An 18,704-nucleotide genomic window follows, 5' to 3' on the forward strand; every position below is an offset into this window, starting at 1 on the left:
CTCAACCTACAGGACCAGTCTTTTAAGTCAGGAAACTGGAGGCAGACGGAACTGTCTCCACATCACAGCAGCAGTCTTTTACGTTCCCAGAGCTGTGGAGGGTCTCTCTGGGGATGGCACGAACGCTGGTCAACTGGGAGAAGGCGCAGTAGAGTAGGCAGGGACACTGTCAAACGTGGAGGAGGTGCATGCAGGAACAGTCTCAGGCTGGCTAGCTAGGACAGAAGCAGTTTACAGTTAGCCAAAGCCAACCTGGAGACAGACCCCTCTGTCCCCCAAGTCTCAGCATCACTGCTCTAAGTTACCAGACAACTTGGACAACACTGGACAACTTGGAGAAGGCTTCAAGGCTTGACTTCAAGGCTTCTAGGAGGACGAGGAGGAGGAAGAAGGCAACTCGGCACCACTGGTAGAAGCAGCAGGTTCCTCTTCCACTCTTTGCTTCCTCATTATGAACCTCTCCATGGTCTGCTGCTTCAGCCGCCTTTTCAGCAGCCCTCTGAAAGAGGACATGATCCTTGTATCAAACGTGTTCGCAAGGTCACGTGCCAGAGCCTTGTCTGGGTGGTGCTGCTGTGCACAAGCCTGGACGTTTTTCCACTGTTGGCAGATGTCCTTCAGTTCCGTGGAGGACAGCTGTTCCTCACTTGTCGCTTCTTCCTCTTCCAAAGAGGCCTGTTCCTGTGTAGCCTCTGCCTGCAGTTCGACCAGCTCCTGGGTGGACAGCTCCTGGTCGTGGTCACCAGCTCGCAGACGTCCTCCTCTGTGACCTTGAGGCCCATGGTGCTCCCCAAGGAAACAATGTCCTCCAGCACTGTTGACTCTGGTGCAGGCGCAGAAGCATCAGAGTCACTTATTGCCACACAGTCTGGCCACAGGTTGCGCCAAGCATCCTCTTCCAAAACAGCCCGGTCTCATCGCAGTTGAAGACCTCCTGTGGAAGGTAGCCCTGTGTAGTCACAACCTCCAGGAGCTCCGTGGCAAAGTCCTCAGCCGCAGGAACATCGGAACTGGCAGCCTCTCCATGCCTGACCACGCTGTGGATTCCAGATCTGGTTTTGAATCTTTCAAACCAGCCTCTGCTTGCTTGAAGACTTCTGGCTCGGCTGAGGTTCCTGGCTCTTGCTGTACAAGGTCTGCGTGCAATACCTTGGCCTTCTCACAAATGACAGCCTCAGTCTGCTTCTCTTCTATCCAGATGAGCAGCAACTTCTCCACCTCCTTCAGAACAGCTGGCCGGTTCTTCTTAATGAGCTCCTTAATGAGTTCCACAGAAGCAAATGTGGGGAAGATGCTCAAAAAAGTTCTGAAAACCTTCCAAAAAGCTTCCAAAAAGGCTTGCTAGGAGTTGGTGAACTGCTCAGAACAGTTGACCAAAGGTGGGGGTCGCCCACAGCACAGATCACAGTTGCTCCTCAAAGTCAACCCTGGAACTGCATGTGGAGAAGTGAACCCAGGCTGCATTGGGGAGGCTTTTTAAACCTCCAGGCACAATGCATCCTGGGTATTAACGGTTGTGCGATTTAAAACAAACCAGAACAAAAAAAAACTGCAAAAAATTTCGTCTTGCGAGGTACCACTTTATTTGCTTCGTTTCTAATAATGTATGCAAGTTGTTAAATCCAGTTTTCTTGAGGAATTTGGCCTATTGTTTATATTTGATGAATAGTGATATTATAAGCCCGGTTTAACTACCAGATTTTTGTGGTATGTTCCTTAACATTGTAGTGAACAATCCTGTAAGGTGCTCTCTCTTTTTATAGCCCCTACTGAGGTCATTATAGGCTGGGGAAGATGTGGTGGGTATGGATGTGTCATTTAAATGAGTGTTGGTCAAATATTTAGTGGTTGTTCCTCTTTCTGGTTTCTCCTCCATCCTTTGTGACCATAGTTGCCATGTTAACAAGCCGTCAGCCCATGTGGTACTGTTGCTGAATGAAAGGTTGGTTCATAATATAACACAAATCAAAAGGAGCCACCTGGCCTGAATTGCTGGAAGGTGTCTATTTGCCTTGGTTGCGTCCGCCTGAATTCTTAATGCAGCACAGCACTGGCAGTCTCCTTTCCAGACTTCCTGCCTGGGAGCCAATTTTGAATGTTTCTACTTGGTATTGGACAGTAAGACAGATTAGGAACTCTTGTTGATTTACCACTCACCACACTCTTCAGCAGTCTTCCTGCCTGGAGCTGACAGACGTTATCTCTGGGCTAGTGTTGAGGACCCCCAGGATGTTGCCAAGGCTGCTTTGTCAGGATTTTATGGTGACCAGGACAAATGACAACAATTTGCTCCAGCATAACCTTGGCCTTTTTTGAAGAGTGAGGAACTTCATTCATGGAGGCCAAATGCAGCCTCCAGGCTTCTGTGACTGTCCTGGGGTGAGATGGGGTGGGACTTAGACTGGTAATAGGGTTATAAGAATGTAAAGCTCTGATGTTGCTTCAGCAAGAAACAAACAGGGTGAGCTGTGTGTAGTAGCAGCATCTTAAGAACTCTTCAGAGAGGCTTTCCTGACAGTACCATATCTCTCACTTAAGTGACAGGTAAAAACTGTTTTTATCTGCCCAGGCCTTCAAAGCTTAAGAGATTTGGATTTTTAGCATGAAATCTTCGGCATCTCCTTTTTATACTAGTTTTAACTGCCTCCTGTTATTTTCCTGATTTTGGTATATTTTATGCTTTTATTTATAAACTGCTCTGAGAGCACAGCAGAAGAACAGCCAAAGTGTGCTTATAACAAATAAACAGTATTTCTACATGTTGAACATAATTCTGATTCCAGCTTTCAGAGCAACTTTTTAATGCCTCCTCACCCTTTCAAAAAAACAAAAAAAACCCACCTGTATTGCTTTATATTGTAGAACTGTATACTATTTATTCAGATTGCTTTATATACTAAAACCCAATTAAATTAAAGTATAAATATATTCTTCCAACTTCTATTTTGTAATTTCCCCCCAATGGAGCTATTTTAAACCTGTGCAGTAGTTGGAAGGTCTTTTGTAGTACAGTAAATGCAAAAGAAGAAAATTACATGAAAACACCAGATGTGGGTATGTTCTCTATTGAAAAGAAGTAATTATATTCAATTAGTTCAAACCTGTGATTTTGCTAATGTTAAATGCATTGCTTGAAATGTGCTTGGGGGAGGGGGACACAGTTGAGAAATCATCAGTGTGGCACATTTAAAAGGTCTGTGTGTGTGCCGTTCTTTGCATACTAATATATGCACTGTAGGATGTAAATACAAAAGTTTACATAACCTGTGAAATAAACAGAAGGAAAATATTTTAATCTAATTGCCTAAAGGTTTTCTATAGGAGGTGAGAATTTGAAGTAATTTGGTATTAGATGTGCTTTAAAAGTACCATTTTAATTGTTGTGCCTCCTTACTCTAGTAAAACCTGCATAGATGCAGGTGCTGTGATTAGAAGCAATATGTAACCTCTCCTCTACATTACTTTTTGAAGATTTTAGCTATTAGACCACACTCGACTACCCTTCCCATACAATAAGAGCAAAACAGGCTTTCATAAATGTTGCTATTTCTAGGGTGTACTCCTTGTTCAAGTGGGATGAGCATGAAATACTTTTTCACCTGCTTAAATTAATTTTCTTTTGTCTTTGTCCATGTAGAATTATACCCTCAGAAATAAAATATGACCCAAAAGTTTATTTGAGTAGAAACACAATATAATATTGATACTAAAAGAAGAGAAAGCAATCATGTATGCAAATGCAAGGACAGAAGCTTACATGTGCAAAGAAAAGAAACTCGCAGTGTATATGTAATACGGTATAATTAGATTCGATTTCTCAAGTGTGCTCCTTCCATGGGTTGATTGTGTACATTCTCTTGAGCATAATTATGGCAATTACAAAGATTTCATTGAGTTCAGTTTTATTCTTTTTATTACTTTTACATACTGTGTAGTGTGTTGTAAATCTGAAAAGTTGTGAACCTGATCTGGCAGCATTTTGAACTTCAGCTCCTGTTAGTATATGATCCAATAAAATAAAACTGACATGTTTCCAACTCCTTTTCTTGTCTCTCACATCACCCTCCTTTCTTAATTCCAACAGTTACTTTTATACTCCTTTTAAAACTTCTTTTTCACTGTGGCTAGCACCACCCTTCTGCTATCTTTTGTTTAGCGTACCGTAGTTCTTTTGACAGCCATATTACAATAATTTTGGAAATTCTGTCATCCTAGATTATATCTGAAAAATCTGGGTAATTTGTGGGGAGATTTAGCTGCACAGTTTTTAAATTCTCATGTAATGTTAATCCAATTTCCTATTGTGTGCTGCAAAACCAGTATCTCGTCAGATTTTTCTGTTGTGATGATATATATATATAGGGTTACATTTTCAAAGATGATGGCGTGCTTTGTCAGAACCCATTATTTGTGGTGTGGTGTTTGATTTAGATTATTTCCATATACAGTGTGTGTGTGTGTGTGTGTGTGTGTGTGTGTGTGTGTGTGTGTGTGTGTATATATATATATATATATATATATATATATATATATATATATATATGTGAATGAGTGTGGTATTGTTTTATGAAGAAATTGGGTTATTGAATGTTACACTGAAATATTTTATTGTGGCCAGTTAGTTGGGTAAGAGTGCTATCACCTCTGCCCACTTGCTGAGTAGTTTTTTATTGACTATAAATTTTGAATTTTAATATGTCTGAGGAAAGGTGAAGTGATGTGTATGTTGTATTATAACAGGCATAATTTTGCATCAGGCAATCCTCCTGTATATGAGAGAGAAGGGGGAATGGAATCACTTTTTAAAATAATATAATTACGGTAATTGTATTTAAAATATTTTTCAAAATACTGCTGCTCAACTAATCTCAGCACATTTTTAGTCAATTGAAAAGTTGTGTAATCTATTTATTGATTTAAATTTTGCAGTTCTTCTGTAATCTTCCAAATAATATTATCTGAAGAACTGCACTGCTAGTTAGTTGCTTGCAAGTGTGCTTTGGACGTAATGTTTCATGAGCAACTGCTTCCTTCTCTCTCAGATGCAAACTGCTTTTGAAACAAAGCAGACTTTCAAAAACAGTATTTGATAAAAAGGGATGTGACTACAGTTTAAACAGAGAGAGAAAGAAAGAATATTGACTCTATGAACCAAACACTTTCAGCATTCCTAAAGTAGCTCTTTGGACCCAGCCTATGTATTTTTGATCTGAAACTTTCAATTGTAATAGAAAATGCAATGACCAGGTATGAGCAGATGGATTGAATGGTACAGTCTTTCTCCTAGAAGCATATTCCATCTATGAGTACCATTAAAAATAGATATTTGACTTTTAAAGTTTATAAATACCTGCTAATTTAATATTTAACCATTCAGGTGATTTTCTTTGTTTATAATATAGAATAAAAAATAATACAAAACTACAATCTCTTATATTTCACAGGCCTCGAAGCAGAGGAAAACCTGCAGTGGAGGATGAAGACAGCATGGATGGTTTGGAGGCAGCAGAAACAGAAAACACTGTGGAAAAAGGTAAAGGCACATGTAGTAGCAATGCTTTCATAAATTTTGGGAATATGGGCTGTTTTCCTAGCATATATCCATATATAAGGGGGGGGGAATATAAAAAATGCAAGTAGAAAAGGTATCTTTTTAAAATGTTTTTTTAAAGAAAAGTGTGCTTTGAGAAGCATGAGTTTATTGAAGGGTAAAATTCAGTGGGCTAGCAGTTGTTGAAAGTAATAGTAAACGCATATTCAATACACTTATCTCTATGGAAAAAGAACACAAAAGATTGAAGAAAACAGACATGGAATGTTTTTAAATGGCTTAAAACCAAAGGGGAAAATTAGAAAATCAAAGAAAGACAGGTTATTAAGACTACATTTGTACCTCACTACAAATGTAAATCAATTTTCAGTCTCCACCTCTGGCATCCTGGGTACTGAAATTATTATTAATATTTTTGGTCCTTCAGTGTAATCCTACATTTGACAGTGTGCTTATGCAGAACAGAATACAGGAAGATACTTCAATATAGGCAAAAGCCAAGGCAACTGTCTCTTTGCGTCTAAATGATTATATATCAGAGGAACCTGAGTGCCCTTCAGATAATGTTGGATTCCATACCCTTGTTATACCTTATGGAATAGTGAGATGTAGAGGGCCATTGTTAGGATCACTCCTAAGCATTTTCTTCAGTCATGGAGAGTCCAAGAGGCAATGCACCCTACATGGAGTTAACTGAAGGTGACCCAGGAACTTCAGTTAATCCAGAATGCGGCAACTAGACTGGTGACTGGGAGCAGCCACCGGGACAATATAACTCCAGTCCCAAAGGATCTATATTGGCTTCCAGTACATTTCTGAGCACAAGTTAAAGTGTTGGTACCAACTTTTAAAGCCCTAAATGGCCTCAGCCTATATACCTGAAGGAGCGTCTCCACCACCATCACCACCATCCAGCCCGGACACTGAGGCTCTTGAGGGCCTTCTGGTGGTTCCCTCACTGTGAGAAGTGAAGTTACAGGGAACCAGGCAGAGGCCCATCTCAGTAGTGGTGCTCACCTTGTGGAATGCCTTCCCGTCAGTTGTCAAACAGATAAAGAACCATATGACTTTCAGAAGACATATGAAGGCAGCCCTGTATAGTGAAGTTTTAATTGTTTGATGTTTGATAGCTGGATGTTGGCTAGAGTGCAACTCCCAGTTAGAGTAGGGCATTGAGTTAGCTTCTCTTCCTGAACAAAAAATTATTTAATGGGCCAGATTTAGGCCTGGTGCAGGCATAATATGACTGTTTTTTTTAATGGCATAGAATGGGTAGAAGGTTGCAGGAGTGTGACACTCTCAGGCACAAATTCATTTTTCAAATTGACTTAGTTATTGTTAAAAGGTACGTTGGTACCACTGTTAACTGTGCTTGATCTATGTGCTAGGAAAGTTCAGTTTCGAAAGGAGCTAGTTCCAGTTAAAAAGAACATTCAGAATTTTCCAAGCTGCTGTAATGAAATTTAAGGTCCAAAACTAAAGCGGGAAATATACACAATTAATAAGATGTGTGACAGGCAGAATTTCAATAGGTGAAGCTTTCCCCATAATTGAATGTTCATCATAGAATAGGTTTATTCTGTTTCATTTGTGCCAGAGACAAAGCTATTAAAGGCACAAGGCATCGTTAACTTTGTCCTTGTCCCTGTACTATTCACTGCAAGCTGGTTCTGTAGGAAGAGAGTAAATCTCAGGAACGAAATTATGGGAAGATACAGGAAATGCCTCACTTAGCAACAGTGATTAAGTAAGTAAGTAAGTAAGTAAGTGACCTTAGCAACAACAGCTCCTCCATGTCTGCTTAATAAGTCTTAGAATGTTGCTTCCGTGGTTTTTTTTTATAGATGTCTGATTGACTTGCTTTTCTAATGAGGTAGCTTGTGGAACCTCCCAAGGCAATGACTTCCAATTCTAGGCACTGCTGCAGAAAGATCCTGTTCCAACTTCCTCTTTCTTATTAGGAAGCATGTCTAAGAGTAGTTCAGTAACAACCTTTAGAAGTAGGCTGTTCCATTCTCTTTTTGGTTTTCAAAATAAAGTTAGATTTTTTTCCTAGGAAATATCAGTCTGGTGCAACACAGTAGTTAAAATTGATTGCTCATAAAGATCCTTCCAATTAAAAGCTTTTGAAGTTATTTAAGGCTTTGTTCTCTTGAGACTACATTAAAATGCTTATGCTAGCTATTTGAAGCAGTTTACAAAACAGAGGCAAGAAAAAGTAAAGTAGTTTTTACTTTTAAAGTTTATCTAATTTTAACAAAATTCTATTTGAAGAATTGGCTGTTGCAAATTCAATAGAAATTGAATTTCATAATTTAATCCTTTAATCCTTGCCTTTCTCTTCAAATCCTCATAAACCACTTAACTCTTCTTTATGGTCATTAATCCTTCCTGTTGGTCTCCTCTATACTTTTTGAGATTGTTATAACTAACAAGATCTGTAAATTGAGAACATCTTATGCATCAGATTAGTGTTGCCTTTGAATGTTATGGGAAAGCACCTTATGATAAATCCATCAAGATTAAAGTAATTCCATTTACAGCATCCATCTGTATTCTTCACTACAATGAATGGTCTATTTTGTCAACCAAAATCACTTAATCACCCACCTACAGCATATAAATACCCAATTTCAGTGTCTGAATACAGATGATATAACATTAGTTGAAAGAGGTAAAATCATATATCTGATAATTATATGACAAAGGCCAAGACAATATTGTCTTAACCAGTTGTATTCTTATTATACTCAACTATAAAATAAACCAGTGGTGACTGTCAGCTGACAGAGGGAATCCACTGGTAGAATGGGGAGGGAGGTAATTTTTAGTGATCCCTGCTTCCTACATTGCCATGAAGACTTTCTTTATCTGCTCTTGAGGAGGGTAGGTCCTCTGGAGCAGATTTAGGTGGTTGCAGAAAGTTAGAGTTTAGGTAGATGCAGAGTGGAGAAAAAGAGAGCAAAAACTTTTCTTCCTCTCAATAGGTTTATGAGGTAGGAAATATTGTTGACTGGATGTGTTCAATACAACTATAGTAGCCTTCATGCTGATCAGATAAAAAAAAATCAATCTTTTAAAAACTAAACTTAAGACTTGAACATCATGTCAGTCGCAGATGGACATCTGGTGTTATCATTGAGCCATTCAAGGGGTTGTCATTTTTTTTTCCATGGAATATCTCAATGGAATTTCATTGAGTTTCCTGTGGTTGTACTTCAACCATATTGTATGGAGCTGGACTGCAGTTTCTAGTATTATATTTATGTCTTAAGTGGAGATCTTCAGCCTCATTCCTGGGTTGACTTTGAATTGATTGCTCATGAGTCTCAGACTGCTTTCATCCTCCTAAGACACATAATATTCAGGTCAATCCACAAAACTGAACCAGAATTATTTAGATCGCATCATAGGAAGATGTTTTCTTACTATAGAATTTGCATATTTCCTTTGCTTACTTGAGGACTAGTAAATATATTACACTTTATTTTTGTTAACTTGCTCCTCTGGTTTATTTACTTGAATGCAGAAGACCTAATCTGAAACCTTTTCTGGAAAGGTGCTATTGCAATCACACAAGACATAAATTTATTTTAATTAACTGCCATCAAATAAATGGTTTAACTCCAAAGGTTTCATACAGTGAGGGGGGAAAGTATTTGATCCCCTGCTAAATTTTCAACCAGCCAGATGTCAGGCTACCTGGTACAGTATCTTAACTGTATGTAACGAGCTGCTGTAAGGGAGAGGTCTTACCTGTAATCCCAGCTCATTACAGTACCTGTACAAAAGACACCTGTCGACAGAAGCAATCAATCCAGCAGATTCCAAAGTAGCCACCATGACCATGACCAAGGAGCTGTCCAAGGATGTCAGGGACAAGATTGTAGACCTGCACAAGGCTGGACTAGGCTACAAGACTATTGCCAAGCAGCTTGGTGAGAAGGTGACAACAGTTGGTGCAATAATTCGCAAATGGAAGAAACACAAAATAACTGTCAACCTCCCTCAGTCTGGGGCTCCATGCACGATCTCATCTCGTGGAGTTGCAATGATCATGAGAACGGTGATGAAGCAGCCCAGAACTACACGGGGGGAACTTGTCAATGATCTCAGGGCAGTTGGGACCATAGTCACCATGAAAACAGTTGGCAACACACTACGCCGTGAAGGACTGAGATCTTGCAGAGCCCGCAAGGTCCCCTTGCTCAAGACAGCACATGTACAGGCCCGTCTGCAGTTTGCCAGTGCACATCTGAATGACCTAGAGAAGCACTGGGTGAAAGTGTTGTGGTCAGATGAGACCAAAATTGAGCTCTTTGGCATCAACTCAGGTCACTGTGTTTGGAGGAGGAGGAATGCTGCCTACGACCCCAAGAACACCATCCCCACCGTCAAACATGGAGGGTGACATATTATGCTTTTGGGGGTGTTTTTCTGCTAAGGGGAAAGGACACCTTCACCACATCAAAGGGACGATGGATGGGACCATGTATCTCCAAATCTTGGGTGAGCACCTCCTTCCCTCAGCCAGGGCATTGAAAATGGGTCGAGGATGGGTATCCCAGCATGACAATGACTCAAAACACACCTCCAAGGCAACAAAGGAGTGGCTCAAGAAGAAGCACATTAAGGTCCTCCAGTCCTTAATCCCATCGGAAATCTGTGGAGGGAGATGAAGTTTCGAGTAGCTACACATCAGCCTTGAAATTTTACTGACTTGGAGAAGATCTGCAAAGAGGAGTGGGACAAAATACCTCCTGAGATGTGTGCAAACCTGGTGGCCACCTACAAGAAACTTCTGATCTCTGTAATTGCCAACAAGGGTTTTGCCACCACTAAGTCATCTTTTGCAAAGGGATCAAATACTTATTTCACTCACTATAATGCACACCAATCTCTGACTTTTGTCTTCTGGGTTTCTGGGGATTTTCCTGTTGTTTTTCTGTCTCTCACAGCTACAATAAACCTGCCATTAAAATTATGGACTGGTCATTTCTTCATCAGAGGGCAAACCGGCAAATTTAGCAGGGGATCAAATACTCCCCCCCCCCAGCGTATACCTAGTAATGTTATGCCTTTCGACAGTTTGAAACATGTTTTTGGATCAGTTTAAACTAACCATTTTCCTCTATGCTTTAATGCAATTGTTAGCAGTAATATGGCAGTTGGTTCCCTCCCCCCTCCTCTGAAATGTCATATTCTATCCTATGCTTTATAACATGTGTATGTTGAATTTTAAATTATGCCATGTTATTAGCTGCAGTTGTTGTCGTTTAGTCGTGTCCAACTCTTCGTGCCCCATGGACCAGGGCACGCCAGACACTCCTGTCTCCCACTCCCTTCCACAGCTTGGTCAGTCTCATGTTGGTGGCTTCGAGAACACTGTCCAACCATCTCGTCCTCTGTCGTCTCCTTCTCCTTGTGCCCACCATCTTTCCCAGCCTCATGGTCTGTTCCAGGAAGTCTTCTCTTCTCATGAGGTGGCCAAAGTATTGAAGCCTCAGCATCAGCATCTGTCCTTCCAGTGAGCACTCAGGGTTGATTTCCTTCAGAATGGATAGATTTGATCTTCTTGCAGTCCATGGGACTCTCAAGAGTCTCCTCCAGCACCATAATTCAAATGCATCAATTTTTCGGCAATCAGCCTACTTTATGGTCCAGCTCTCACTTCCATACGTCACTACTGGGAAAACCATAGCTTTAACTATATGGACCTTTGTCGGCAAGGTGATGTCTCTGCTTTTTAAGATGCAGTCTAGGTTTGTCATTGCTTTTCTCCCAAGAAGCAGGCGTCTTTTAATTTCGTGACTGCTGTCACCATCTGCAGTGATCATGGAACCCAAGAAAGTTAAATCTCTCACTGCCTCCATTTCTTCCCCTTCTATTTGCCAGGAGGTGATGGGACCAGTGGCCATGATCTTAGTTTTTTTGATGTTGAGCTTCAGACCATATTTTGTGCTCTCCTCTTTCACCCTCATTAAAAGGTTCTTTAATTCCTCCTCACTTTCTGCCAACAAGGTTGTGTCATCAGCATATCTGAGGTTGTTGATATTTCTTCCGGCAACCTTAATTCCGGTTTGGGATTCATCCAGTCCAGACTTTCGCATGATGAATTCTGCATATAAGTTAAATAAGCAGGGAGACAATATACAACCTTGTCGTACTCCTTTCCCAATTTTGAACCAATCAGTTATTCCAAGTCCAGTTCTAACTGTAGCTTCTTGTCCCACATAGAGATTTCTCAGGAGACAGATGAGATGATCAGGCACTCCCATTTCTTTAAGAACTTGCCATAGTTGCTGTGTACTGTATTCCAATTTGATTTTGCTTTTCACTAATTAGACTTGATCCTGCAATGAGCCTAGGCTTGCTGTTGTTGCAGACAGCAGAAATCCTATGGAGGGAAAGACCTGAATGCTGTGGTTTATTGCGTGTTATTCAGTCTGTTAATTATTTCCTCACTTCATTTGCATATGCCCAATAGTGGAAAAAAAGATGATGTAATGAAAGATGGAACTATAATAGTCCCTGTGCAAAACATCTCTTATCACTGCAATTGAAATAATTTGATATGTAAAATTTAAAACATCACAAAAACTGTGGTGTGAAACTTTAAGATGAAGCCCTTCAACCTGTAGTTCAGCAGCAAATTTGGGATATTGATGAAATAAGGATAATGAAATTAAAAGTATCTTTATCATTATTTGTGTTTCAGTACCAAAACTAACTTTAGAAGAATTTATGGACATAGAAATGTTAAATCTGAACTTAGCTTAGTTGCAGGCAAAATTATTTTGAAGTAGTTTTTTATGCTTTTGAAACAGTATCTCTATGTGTCTAGTTTATTAATTTTGTTATAGGCATAGAATTAAAGAACAGTGGTACCACCACTTACGAACGCGATCCATTTTGGGGTGCCATTCACACCCCGAAAAGTCCATAAGTAGAGTGGCACTACTGCGTGTGCGCAAAGCGTGATAGAGTGCTTTTGCACATGCCACGTTTGTAACATGAAAAGCCGTAACATGAAGCACATGTAACACAAGGTATGCCTGTTTCAATAAATACGGAAGGTGGCATATGCTTCCACCTAGATGTCGTAACTGCAATGTTTTTGAGTATAAACAGAAAAACTGATTATGTGTATGCTGTGCCAGATTCTCCTAACACTTAAAAGTATGATCTTTAATCAACTTACTTTCTTTTGTCAAACAGAAATCAAGGAACAATCTGCAGAGGAGGATGCCCAAACTGAAGTGCATGGTGACAAGAAGCTAACGCCAGTTCTTCAGCGCTCAGTTTCTGTGGAATCTGCAAGCTCCGTTGCCTCTGTTGGTGTTGAAGCAAAAACCAGGTTAGAAAGAGAAATAGGCAGATGCTGAGTCATGGGGGAAGGGCTGGGATCTGAACAAACAACACAGAAAATGCTAGGACTTCTTCTTTGGCGATCACTCGTAGCCAAGTAAGATTGTCTTCCATGAACACAGTCTTAACAGTGAGTCCGTAAGTGACTGTGGAGGCCAATTCTGGATCCACACATCCTTCCACAGTGAGGACATAGGTTTATGGGCAGGAGTGTTATCAATGTTGTACCATACGAGAAACAGGGTAAGATATTGATGCAGCAGATTAAAATACTCCTGGAAATTTGTGTGTGGATTTAATAAAACAAAATGCAAATTCTATATTTTAATAATATTGGAAGCTGCCTTATATCAGAGCCAATTTTCTTTCCCTCTAGCCCAGAATTGTCTACTCTGACTAGCAGCAGCATTTCCTTCTTGTTGCAAGCCTAAACCTGCTTCATTGCAAACATATAAATTAATCCTGAATATTAAAACACACACACTCTATTTGCCATTAATCTGTTTACACTACGGTTGCAACTATGCCAGTAATTGAGTGAGTTGTCCTGAAAAGTGCATACACATATTTAGGAAATGTAAATATCTGAGGGTGTTTGATGCATTTAAATACAATAACTGCACTTGGACGAAGATTAATTGGACATTTTTCAAGTGTGGACATTTGTCCCTTTATCTTCCTGTGTGGCCACATGAGAATAGGAAATTTGAGAATTTGAGTTACGTTATGTGATAGAGTGGTGCAAGTAGGCAATACTGATTATTCAGTGGGTTTTCAACACTGTATTAAGAGGAGCAAAGATGTTTCTTATTTTTATTATATGTTTTGTGGTTTTAATAATCTAATTTTATGTTGTGAACCACCATGAGATCTACGGATGAAAGGCAGTATACAAATTTTAATAACAAAACAATAAATTACTGTACTGCAGTGCCTTTTGATCAAGCTCCATTTCCTGAGGCTACTAATGTTGGTTTTTATCTTATTAAAATACAGCCATACCTTGGTGCTCGTACGCCTTGGTACTTGTACGTTTTGGCTCCCAAATGCTGCAAACCCGAAAGTGAGTGTTCCGGTTTGCAAACATTTTTTGGAAGCCGAACTTCTGTGGCTTCCAGCTGAATGCAGGAAGTTCCTGCAGCCAATTGAAAGCCATGCCTTGGTTTTCAAAAGTCGAACGGACTCCCGGAACGGATTACGTTCGAGAACCAAGGTACGACTGTACTGTATATAAAATAAACATTAAAGGAACTATATAATGCAATCAGAATAATAGACTCCCAAAGTTTGTTTCCCAAATTACCAAATTACCAAAGTTTATCCAGCAGTAGTGCATTCACTGGAGTTGTTACTATACTATCTATTTATCACTGCCTAAAGCTTTAAAGACTACTAAAATGTAGTAATAATAGCCCCATCATTCTTATTTCAGTAAAATGCAAAATGATGAACAGATGACATTATTAAGGTGGTACTTAAAGGCTAAGGCTATGTTCTTTTACAAAATTACTAGGGAGTAAGTTTTATTGAAATCAATAAGAGTAGCAACATGAGAATGGGACTTTTCAGTGGTGACTCCCCACTTGTGAAATGCTTTACTGAGGGAGACTAGCCTGGCGCCATCCTTATCTATTTTTAGGTGCAGGTAAAAGCTTTCCAGTTTACCAGGACTTTGTGTCCTTAATTTCAAAACAGCTTTTGACATCTCTATTTTTTTGCTTTCTGACTCTCTAGCAGTGAACAGCTCTGCGCCTTTTGTTACTGTGGGGAACGAAGCTCACTGGGACAAGGAGAACTTAAGCAGTTTAGTCCAACACCAGGGTTTATCGCTCCATGGAGCAACCAGTCTTTAAATAAGAGTGAAACTGGTGACAGCAATGATGGCATTTGTGAGAGTACTCCAAGGCAGAATTCAGTCCTACACAAAAAGAAGTAAGTTTTTTTATGCTTACCAAAATATATACCATTTCATTTCATGTTCTAGTCATCTGACTTGTAAGTAAATGTGCAGTAAGACAACATGCAGTTAGGGTTGCCATACGTCCGTTTTTGTTATTTTGTTTTGAGCTTTGCCTAGAGTTAGGGCTGCTCAACAACTTTGCGATTTTTCTGTTTAAAAAATCAGTAACTTTCGGGGTGTCTTGGCAACCCTAGCCTAAGTAGGTGCTGAAATTTTTAAAAAACATATTAATGACATAAAATATAAGGGGCCTTTGTCAATAGAAAGTGTTTCAGGAAGCTGTAGCAGCAAAATACATGGACAATTCTATTTAAACAAGGTCAGTTAGATACTAAGGTGACAAAGGCTAGTGTGAAACAGTGGCTAACCCAGGGTAGGCTACCATGTAACTCCAGATGTTACTATACTCTAACTCCCATTGGCTCCAGCCAGCATGGATAATGGTCAGGGATGATGGGGTCCACAGATTAGCCAACCCTGGCCTATGGTGTTAGATTTTGATGAAGGAATCCAGGTTCAGTTCCTTGGTCAGCTATTAAATTTCTGTCCTGCCCCTCCTCCCAAGGATACACAGGGCAGCTAACAGGGTTTCAAAAAGTACAATCACATTACAATCATAATTAAAATACTAACTAATGTATACCGTATATCAAAATACAGACGTGAAAACATAATGCAGTTGACAGCAATAAGACCTAAGCAGATAACTTCCTCACTATGTGCCAAAACTCAAGTGAACAGATATGTCCTTGATTGATGTTTTGAAGCAATATGAGATTGGGGGGGGGGGTAACCAAACTTCTCCAGAGTGGAAACTTCATATATACATGGCTCTGCTTCATGTCACAACCCAGTGGGCAAATATTAGTAACTGGATCATGAGCAAGGCCTCCCCTTCAGATCTTAAAGTAAGGGTCTGCAGATGCAGGAAGTGCTTGGGCCTCAAGCCATTTAGAACTTTGCATACTAGTACCAGCACCTTGAATTGGTAGCCCCCCTGTCTTTTCCATCTGCTCTCTGCCAACACTGCTAGTGCTGTAGTTCATAGCATTCAGGATCTGTCTTTGGTTTGTGAGTTGGAGGGGGGGAAACTTGTCTTGTGCCCTCATTATCAATTTTTAGGTTCCAAGCTATAAGACCTTTTTATTCACTGAGGCCTTTGGTAGCTAAGCTGACCTCTGTGGCGGTGCTCATCTTTTTAGGATGGGTAGGATTGGTCATTATTATTTTCCAGGTTGGGCATTTTTGGTATTTTGTATCTTATGTTGCTTTAAATATTCTGGTTTGAAATGTTATTTTATCTTGTTATGTTGCTTTGATACCTTTCGTATAAAGCAACTCACAAATATTATAGCTAATCATCATCATCATACTGGGTCAGACCAGCAATTCTTCAGCATTTCGGACCAGAGATATGCTGGTCTAGCTCTACCGGAGATATCGGAGGTCAGTCTAGGGTCCTTCTGCATTCACAGCAGATGCTCTGTAACTAAGCTATGAGTCTTCAGTACTATATGCTGATGAAATATAGCTTTTCATCAGTATGTAGTACTGCAGATTTTACAAATATAGTTAGGAGTTCCAATTTATTTCACTTTTATCCACAGCAAGCTGTTCCCTAAGGGGCTGCTTTGCTGCTCTTTGGATTCTGTGGTGCTGGCTGATTAGTAGTTGCTTTTGTAGCCTATGGGAAAGTTCAAAATTAATTTAGCTTGGAACAACTAGCCAGCTCTGTCCCCTGAAGATGGTGATGTAATCATACCCAAGTGCCATGCTGGCTGCTATCCAAGTTTAGGTACTAAAGCGATTGTTGTGTTGGAGTTCTCTGATTGGTGGCTAACCCTGGACTGCTGCCAATAGAATGAAGCAGTAAAGTGGGAAATGAAACAATAACAAAATGAAGCAGCCTTTTAAAGGGACTTAAGGTGGACCATTTTAATGAGAATTTGGATGGCCAAAACTTACAAGTGTATTAACTTACAGTGGTACCTCGACTTACAAACGACTCGACAACCAGATTTTTCGACTTACGAATGGGGGTAATGGCCGTGCACTTACGAACGTCTCGACATCCGGAAAAAAACCGTGACGGTTTTAGATGGGGATTTTTTGACTTACGAATTTTTAGATAGGGTTGCTTCGACTTACGAATTTTTCCGTTTCCAATGCATTCCTATGGGAAATTGCATTTCCAATGGCATTTTTCGACTTACGAATTTTTCGACTTACGAAGGTGCCTTCGGAACGGATTAAATTCGTAAGTCAAGGCACCACTGTATTTTTATTTGCATGGCTATGCTTTCTTTTACTTTCACCTCTGGGTATCAGCTTTAGCTCTGCCAGTCTGAATGCTTGTTCTTCTATATAAATAAATTACTTAGTTGTCCACACATTAATCATTTTCTGTTTGACATCAGTGAAACACAAATGCACATTTAACATATATGAAGCTGGTATGCTGAGTCAGACCACTGGTCAGACCTACCCAGCATTGTATACTCTGGCAGTAGATTTCTAAAGTATTGTATAACTTCTTCCCCCAACTCATGCCACCCCAGTAACAGTGTCTTTTCATTGTGCTTTAGATTCCGAATAACATACTATTTCATTAGATAGTAGAGATTATTTGCTCAAGATAATAAAAGTATAAACTGATCCAATAAAAAATTGAAGCAGGATTTACTATGAGCTGTGAGTTACGGTAGCGACATGAGCCCAATGCAAAATAAAGAAGCAAGTTAATCTAGAGTATACTCATTTCCTAGGTTGATACATTTGTGTCAGATACCTGAAAACCTGCAAATATGTATATTTCCATAGAGTTTATTTTTCTATATACTGTAGTTTAAATGTAATTTGTATCTAGTATGTAAATCCATGTTACGTTAATTGCAATCATTTAACCAAATCTTGTATTCCACACAGAGAGAAGTCTCATCAGAGCATAACATCTTGTAGAAGTATAAGCACTCAAACTACTCCTGATGATCAGGTAGACAAATTCTGGGATGAACTCAAAATGGTTGGCTTACCAGATGACATTGATGTCCAAGCCTTATTTGAGCCAGCAGGTAGTGTACTACCCAAATGTAACTCCTTTCAATATATTGTATATTTTACTTATCGTTCGATTTGAATGAAGTTGTTTCTTTGAAAAGATCTCCTTCCCGCTCCTTTTAAAAGGAGAAAATATAGGGGAAATTTTATTACTACCACTGCAGAAATACAACCTTTCAGATTTACTGGTAAATGTAATTCCCATTCTATCATAACATCAATAGCGAATTAGCTGAACAAATACTAAATTATTTCAGTGGGTGTATATTTCATAGAATCATAGGATTGTAGAGTTGGGACCCCAGGGTCATCTAGTCCAACCCCCTGCAATGCAGGAATCAATGTCTATCTTTAAGTTCTAATGTTCTTTAAAAAAATAAAAGAACATTCAGTCTAAGGATAAAATTATGTCCTTAGAGAGAGAGAGAATACTTATTTCCCTATTTTGCTATAAGTGGTTGTGGATCAAACTTAAAGTTATTTGAAAGACCTGGAGTTCTTTTTTTAAATAAATTTTTATTGATTTTACATAATAAGGAAAAACATACACAACATATTATCCGCCTTCTTCTAACCCCCCCTCCACGAGCCCCCTCCTGCTATGAGAGAGTCCCATGAAAAGTGGCCAGTCGAAGGTGGTCCATTTTATAATTGGGTTTGTCCCCTCCCCTTCCCCCCAGAACCCCCTCCTGCCACCAGGAAGCTCTAGGAGGACAAGGAGAAATGCAGGAGAGTGTCCACCCAGCTATCTATCTTAACATACATTAT

At 39.7% G+C, this 18,704-nt stretch overlaps 1 protein-coding gene and 1 pseudogene across 12 annotated transcripts in view; one reads left to right on the forward strand and one right to left on the reverse strand.

Moving 5' to 3' along the window:
• The window catches only part of KMT2C (lysine methyltransferase 2C), a 175,521-nt gene that overhangs the window by 41,781 nt on the left and 115,036 nt on the right, over window positions 1–18,704 (forward strand). For all 12 annotated transcript variants that reach the window (XM_035129359.3, XM_035129372.3, XM_060280917.2 and 9 more), the window contains exons 2-5: window positions 5,445–5,533; window positions 12,770–12,908; window positions 14,654–14,851; window positions 17,805–17,950. In XM_035129359.3, the coding sequence (XP_034985250.3) occupies window positions 5,445–5,533; window positions 12,770–12,908; window positions 14,654–14,851; window positions 17,805–17,950 (572 nt within the window). The remainder of the gene's footprint in view (window positions 1–5,444; window positions 5,534–12,769; window positions 12,909–14,653; window positions 14,852–17,804; window positions 17,951–18,704) is intronic.
• On the reverse strand, window positions 358–2,337 carry LOC148684303 (uncharacterized; annotated as a pseudogene).

The sequence above is a fragment of the Zootoca vivipara genome, chromosome 11 (assembly GCF_965207765.1).
Source record: "Zootoca vivipara chromosome 11, rZooViv2.hap1.1, whole genome shotgun sequence".
Taxonomy (NCBI): Eukaryota; Metazoa; Chordata; class Lepidosauria; order Squamata; family Lacertidae; genus Zootoca; species Zootoca vivipara.